This window comes from Cynara cardunculus (assembly GCF_001531365.2).
Source record: "Cynara cardunculus var. scolymus isolate 2C chromosome LG 11, CcrdV1, whole genome shotgun sequence".
Classification (NCBI taxonomy): Eukaryota; Viridiplantae; Streptophyta; class Magnoliopsida; order Asterales; family Asteraceae; genus Cynara; species Cynara cardunculus.
Genome location: NC_037538.1, coordinates 4,313,617 through 4,321,233, shown reverse-complemented (window position 1 = coordinate 4,321,233; position 7,617 = coordinate 4,313,617). Strand labels below are relative to the sequence as shown.

The following is a 7,617-nucleotide window of genomic DNA, read 5'->3' as shown; positions in this document are numbered from 1 at the left end:
ATCAAGTTCGCATCGAAAATCGTCCACGCCTCTGATTTTAGTATCACATTTGTATCATATGTGATGGAATAATAGTATCACATGTGATTGTCTATAGTAAAAGAGTGTTCTTGTGTTCTCGTAAAATGAAGTTGTTCTCGTTTAAACCCTTCTCTCTCTCTCTCTCTCTCTCTCTMTMTATATATATATATATATATATATATATATATTATAAGGGTTTAGACTAAAGATCGTGTGAGAATATGAATTAAGACGAGAAACGTAATAAAGAATCTCCACCCTTAGATGTACATTAGGATGAGATGCATCGAGTCAATCCCTGTATCAAACGCGATTCATGAGTACTGGGTTTGAGATTAAAGATAATCAAGAGTCCATATTTTTTCTTACGCTTCTCATCTTAACTCTCTTTCTCACACGATCATTCGCCTATATATATTAGTCACTACATTAAATTCTAATCATAGATGAAAAAACTCATATTTCATAACATATGATACACCAGTTCTCAAATATCTTACTATTTATAAGGTTTTTAAAAGAAGATCCAATAAAAAGCATATGTTATATTAAAGTGGTTAAATAAAAATACTAAATATAACAACAAAGAAGGATTCAAAGGGAAGGATGGGCCATGCAAGTGTCCAAAGGCAGGAATCTTATCCTTACTTTGTTATTTAATATTGCGACTTAATCAAACCTATTAAGACACATTCGTAATTAAAAGAGGGTAAATGCTTTGCCCACAAGAAACATATATATGCCCCTCTCACGATTGCCTATAAAACCTCAATCTTCAACATAAAGGTTGCTTAATGGTTTCATTTTAATTACCCAAAAAACGAAAATACTGAAAAAGTATAACTGTTTTACGTAGCTATCTGTAATACCCGATACCGTGTCAGGTAAAAAAGGCAGGGACCAAAGGAAAACAAACAACCTATATCTGATATCCCATTTGGAGGTAGGATCTTAGAATGTGTAAGACGGTAAGATGTATGTAAACCTGACGTCTACCCCAAAAAGTAGAGCAGATGTTTTCGTGAAAACAAGAACTAGTTGGTCATGATCTAAGAGAGCGGGAATAGATGAGAAACATGTTACCCACGTTTATATGATCATGGAAAGGAAGACGTCCACATTTATGCAGACTGCAATAGCAGCTTAGAGTTGTTTATACGTCTTATTTGCAATTAGAAGGCATGAAATCAAGCATCTATTGTTACCCTCTCATTCTTCTAGAACAAGAATTAGGCCAAGTTGGCTACATATTACTCTCTCCGTTTCAAAATAAATGTTTACGGTGAAAAATACAAATAGTTTTCGGTATTTATAATTATTACACTTTTTAGTCAATAAAATGATAGTTTTACCCTTAAGTATAAGGGGGCGTTTGGTTCATAGAATGGAATTCGATGGAATTGGAATTCATCAAATGAATTTGACTTTGAGGGAATGGAATGAAATCTGATGAAATTTGACTATGCGTTGTGATTGCGTTTGGTTGCATGGAATTGGAATGGAATTCAACTTTGGAATCGGAATTAAATATCAACAAATGACCCTTTATGATTTTTTTTTGTCATTTAAAAAAAAATTAAATTACCATTAAACCAATTACATTATTAACATCAGATAAAATTTGAAATTGTTCACTTATATTACTAATATCTGAAATTTGGATGAGGGCTAAGGAATTCGTAGGAAAGGAATTTGAAATCCTTGGTACATCAAGTGGAATCATGAAATCGGTGACCGAATGAATTTGTAGGAATTGAAAGGATTCATTCATTTATAATTTGTGAACCAAACATCATATTTGGAATTTAGTCAAAGGATTAGACATTCCAATTCCTTTCAATTCCACCAAATTCCCATGATCCAAACAATCCCTAAAAGATAAATTTTATCTATCACATAAGGGTAAACTAGAAACGTAGACATTTATTTTTGAAACTTGACACTGATTTTGAAACAAACTAATATAATAACGTAGACAATCATAACTCTCATTTCTTGAAGTAGAGTAGTGCGATTTAGACTCCGGGCAATAAAGGTCTCTTCTTTGGTGTCGGTATTTTGAGAACGGAGGGAGTGAAATGTTTCCCAAAAAATATGCTTTCATTTTTTATGTAAAAGTAAGACGTTGTTTGTCTATCTCTTAATAGTTCCATTAAGAGACAATCTCTAAATTGCTAAGAGGTGAATCTTATTTGGCAAAAAAATTGTCTTTTAATGGTTCTAAAACTTCATAATGTCTTGGGCCCCCTTAACCATTCAACACCCTAATTTCATTCTGAATAATTATCAAACAATTATTTTATTTCGCACTATATTATAAGAGTTTTTTAATTATTCTGATCACTTAATCATTCTGCACTAAACATTCAGCAATTGTCAAACAACCTTAAAACATAAGCAACGTAGTTGGGTTCTTGTTTGCTAGTTTCTGAAGTATAAGGACTAAATGTGTAAAATAGCTTATATACAGGGTTTAACTTGACAGGTGCAAATAAGTATAACCCGCCCGGCTCGTACAAAAACGGGAAGTTTTCATTTTCACTTCTCTTTCGTTGAAGCAATCTGAAAACAGGCTAGTGCGAGAGAGCGAGACAGCTAGGGTTTTCCCAAAGTGTACCGGAAAAGTTTTCAGAGATGGATGCATCGACGGAGAAGAGAGGGGAAACCGATAAGAATATCAACAATAACTCTCAATCAGAGTACGATTCATCTGAAGATCGCGACCGGCAATCGCGCGAGCTTAAAGCTGGTTTACATCCTCTCAAGGTATCTGTCCATATGCTTACGTTAGTATCCGTTCAAGTAGTGCTTTTGCGGATCTTCTCTCTGATCCAGGAATCGAACTGCAATTTGAATATCCATCAGCTTATTTGAAATTGGAAGTAGTTCTGAATTCTATTTATTTTGATTGCCGGAATGAAATTCGCACCAATCTTTCAAATAGGAAAAAATGCTGGTGGGAGATTAGTGAAATAAATCTGTATCAAATTTGTATTCCACTCCCAGGTTTGACGTGTAAAAGTTAAAGCAGGTTTTATGGAAGTGATATACCAACAGTTCACGAATTCGTTGCTCGGAATTTAAGTTGAATTGAAAATGTACGTACTCAGTCATGCTGTAGTTTCATTAAAAAAGAGAATTTATTTGTTCAGTTTTGCAGGATTTGTTACCCCTGATATGCATATTTGATTAGTAGCTGGGGTTATTTAGCACCTAGATTAGTTGTTGTCGTCAAGTTGGGAAGTTTGAGTGTATTAACTAGCTTGGTTGTTGTTATGATGAGAAAGAACTCATCAACACATAATTAGCATTCAACTGTTGTGTATGGCAATTATCTAAGTACTGTTGTCAATAATAGTAACTCAGCTTCCTGTCTATTTTAGAAGCAAATGATTAATCAGGCTCTTGTCTTTGTGTGTATGCGGGAGAGGTGGAGGCAAGGGTATGTGGCGGCCAATTATGAAGCCTATTTTGAGAGGTTGAGTGAGACCCATCACTTAAAGTTGCATTGCTCTTGTTTCTGTTTGTCCATATTTGCATTGTTATTCACTTGGGCATCTTTCAGTCACCACCATTGCAAGAGTTTTAACTGTTTTAAAGAAAGTAAGAGTTGCTTGGAGGTTGTACTTCACAAGTTTACTTAGATATATAGTAGAGGCAATCATGCAAACATCTGCAGTTTGGATTGTATGTGCTACTCACTATTGATTTGTATCTCGAGGTTAAGATATTTTTATATATATTGGCATCGTTTAGAGTGTTTGTTGCACTTCTGTGGGTCACACTAATCATCTTACTCCAACAGCACAAGTTTGTATTTTGGTACACTCGGCGCACACCAGGTGTTCGGACTCAGACATCATATGAAGACAATATAAAGCAGATAATGGACTTCAGCACGGTAAAAAAATCATCTGTATACTTTTTTGTAGGTTGACAATCACCCTTCGGTGGTTTTCATTGCAACTTGCAAGTTGGTCTTTATCATAGTTGACTGGTATTTCTTGCACTGACTACAGGTTGAAGGTTTTTGGGTGTGTTATTGTCACTTGGCTCGTCCATCATCCTTGCCAAGCCCAACTGATTTGCATCTGTTCAAACAGGGGATTCGTCCATTATGGGAGGTACAATGGATCTTTGAACTCTTACTGCTTAATCAATTAGTCATTGTATTTTATTCATCCTGTCTAGGCTAGTTGGGTTTAAAGTAAGAATAATCCTTTGCTTCTCTGATTGTTATTTTAGGATTCTGCTAATTGCAACGGTGGCAAGTGGATCATACGGTTTAAAAAGCCTGTCTCAGGACGTTTCTGGGAGGATTTGGTAAGGAGAAAAGGCTAATCTATGTGTGTGTCTTTGTGTTACACTTTCCTGTATCCTTTATCTCGTCTCTTTGATGTTCCAGTTCATTGCCATGTAGTAGCGTAGTTTTCGTTGGACATTTTTTTTTTAACTTCGGATGGATGCCATGTTCACTATATGCTACCTTTGATGGACAGTAGATGATCAACATGTCAACTATGTGTTTCCTCCCATGTTGTATTACTATATGATACAGCTAATTTTAGATGAATTCTCGTTGCATACTGCAGTGGATAAAGTATCCAAGACACCAATAAGACCCCTTTGAATTTTCTGTGATACGATTGTCCTACAAAGATATTAGCATTAGTCCTTTTGAGTGAGGTTAGACTCTTTGCTAATATTACACAGGCATATGGCTGATATGATGTTTGGCACATGTTACTTTTTTTTAGTTCGTCATTCTCACAATTGCTGCACCTAATTGCTGCTGTTCTATTCAGGGGTTATTGGATGTGACAGAGCCCAAACTCCCTCCCTCCTTCCATTTTTTTTATTATTATTGTCTATTAGCTTATCTTGTGCTTTCAAATTTCATTCTCTCTTTGGGTTTGCTGAAGTAAGGACCCAATATTTATATCATGGACCATGTGACAACTTTCTCTTAAGTCGTAGCCACACTGTTCGACATTTTGGCTATGATAAATGGTTATTCCAAGTTATAGCCGATTCTGCTATTTATTGTTAATTGAATGGCCCACAAGGTCCCTCGCCATTATATACTAGATGAATTAGTATATAACAGCTAGATGTGATTTGCACACGGAGTCCATTGAATTGATCATCCAAAACCTTTCATGGGCCAAATTAGGGGCAGTTTGGTTGGTTTTCCATTAAGTCCGGTATGGATAAAGTTGTTTGTGTGAATTAATGTGTCTGTATAGATTGGGGAGGTTTCTGTTTGGGAGGGGTTTTTCATAGATGGAAGGAGCATCTTGTTTAATTGGAAGGGGCAGGTTTGGAAAAAAATTGTCTTTTTGCATAAAGCTCTCCCCTAAAAGCTAAAAACTTGGCTTTCTCCATAAAGCTCCCCCCTAAAAGCTTACTGAATAAACCACCTTCTATATCATTAAGCCACTATCAAAAGGACTGAATAAGCTGCGAATTCCATTAAGCTGCTAACAAACATGCCCCTAGTCTTATTTTATATTTTATCTGTATTTTATTCCCAAAATCTGTTTACAATTCGGGGGTATTCACGAAAGCAACCTTTCTTACTCCTTAAGGTAAGAGGTAAGGTTTTTTACCTCCAACTATTCCCATACCCTACTCTGTGTGGGGTTCACTGATTCGGTTTGGTTTATAGTCATCTGTTAACTCTTAAAACGTTTTTGTTCGAATTCATGCCAGGTTTTAGCATTGGTAGGTGATCAACTTGATTACGGTGATAATATATGCGGCATTGTGTTGAGCATTCGCTTCAACGAGGATATATTGAGCGTATGGAACCGCAATGCATCTGATAATCCGGTGAGTTCACCAAAGCCATTTTATATTCCATATTATATTATTTATATGCATGTTTACATATATTTGAAGCATTAGTTCTTTTTCTTGAGCAGGCAGTGATGGCGTTGAGAGATAAAATAAAACGACACTTGAAACTTCCTCACGGATATGTAATGGAGTATAAGCCGCACGATGCTTCCCTGCGTGATAACTCGTCATATCGGAACACTTGGTTAAGAGGATAGAGAAATATGATGTTCGCCGAGCACTCTTGCTCTGCTTACAATGGTCGATATGTTCCGGTCCTTGTTATGTTTCGCCAAAGCATCGCTAACCTAAAACGCTTTAATGTAACTGAAAGAACATTCGGCATGTAATTGTCGCACTTGGTTCGGTGTTTTCATCGACCTTCTGGTTATGGATATTTTATGCTTTCCTTTCAGCTTAATCATTCCGTCGTCATCTAATCGTTATTGACCCTAATTCCGTCCTCATCTTATCGTTATTGACCCTAATTACGTCATCATCTTATCGTTATTGACCCTAATTACGTCGTCATCTTATCGTTATTGACCCTAATTACGTCGTCATCTTNTCATCTTATCGTTATTGACCCTAATTACGTCGTCATCTTATCGTTATTGACCCTAATTACGTCGTCATCTTTTCGTTTGGTAAGTTAGAATTAGATAGGACAGAACAAATAAAATGACCAAACTTACCTTTAATATCTTGTTTATATATTTTTTATAATAAAACTTGTAATTAGAATGTTCTTGTCAAGATGATTGAAATTATACTAATAAATTTTTATGTAGTTTTCAATCTTTATTTTATGTCTTTCCTATGTAATTTTTTTGGTCAGTTTTCACGTTGATGAGTTAATAACTTTGTTTAGAAATATTGCGGAGATGTTCGGGGAGGCTCTCGAATCCGACAAGCCTTCTTTCGATAACGATATGGTATGTTCTTTCGGTGTCTTGATAGCTACTAGTTTGGCGTGTGTGAACTCGGAGGTRAAWTTGAATGTAGGTAATAAAWTGTGTTCWGTGAAGGTTATCGAAGAYCATAACCGAATAATTTTATTGCCCCCATCAAATGTTTCTCGATCTGGTTTTGATTCGGATTTTGAAGATGATGTTGAATCGTGCGGCGGCATTTCAGACACTCGTTCAGTCGACTGCGAATCGTCATTTTTCTCTGATGAAAAGGTTGATGGATACAATTTGCATTCATGGGATGAAGTCATGTCTTCTAAAAAGTCTGCTCCTTCAGAAGATGAGAATGTTTTGATCCCTGATCAGAATCYRGTTTCGGTAAAAGGGCCCAAGCATCAGGCCCAGTGCTCTACTCCAAATGTTTTCGTGGCTTCCCACCAGCAGGCTCAATCCAATAAAAACTCAAAAATTGGTCTTCATTTCACTGGCTTTTGTGGATCTTCAACATCCCATAGCTCTCGGCCTTCCCTTGTTGATGTTGTGGCTGACTCAAAGGAGGTAATTGGAAATGCAATTGGAGTTCAATACAATGAGGCAACATCAAAGGGTGTTGGAAACAAGTTGCAGATAGGGGTGAACAAAAAACCGTCAACCCGCGAAACCCGCCCAACCCAACCCGCTAACAACTCAATTAAACCCAACGCGTCTACCCGCCAAACCGTCCACCCGCCAAACCGCTAACCCGTCAATTAGGAGGGTTGAAATTGGGTTGAGCCTAGCTCAACCCGCCCAACCCGTCAACCCGCCGGTAATATATAATTTTTATAAAATTATATATATATATATA

General features: G+C 36.5%; 1 protein-coding gene across 1 annotated transcript; it reads left to right on the top strand.

The window, feature by feature from the left end:
• Positions 1 to 2,565: 2,565 nt before the first annotated feature.
• On the top strand, positions 2,566 to 6,280 carry LOC112521552 (eukaryotic translation initiation factor NCBP). Its single transcript, XM_025130474.1, has 6 exons — positions 2,566 to 2,787; positions 3,827 to 3,922; positions 4,041 to 4,145; positions 4,267 to 4,344; positions 5,734 to 5,853; positions 5,946 to 6,280. The coding sequence occupies exons 1-6, from the start codon at positions 2,656 to 2,658 to the stop codon at positions 6,075 to 6,077; spliced, it is 663 nt and encodes a 220-aa protein (XP_024986242.1). The 5' UTR covers positions 2,566 to 2,655; the 3' UTR covers positions 6,078 to 6,280.
• The last annotated feature ends 1,337 nt before the right edge of the window (positions 6,281 to 7,617 follow it).

Bases quoted from the DNA above. Each gene is read 5' to 3' on its own strand.
- LOC112521552 (XM_025130474.1), top strand. From the start codon at position 2,656: ATGGATGCATCGACGGAGAAGAGAGGGGAAACCGATAAGAATATCAAC. The intron at 2,788-3,826 runs GTATCTGTCCAT...TTACTCCAACAG, and splicing joins CTGGTTTACATCCTCTCAAG to CACAAGTTTGTATTTTGGTA. The intron at 4,146-4,266 runs GTACAATGGATC...TTGTTATTTTAG, and splicing joins GGATTCGTCCATTATGGGAG to GATTCTGCTAATTGCAACGG.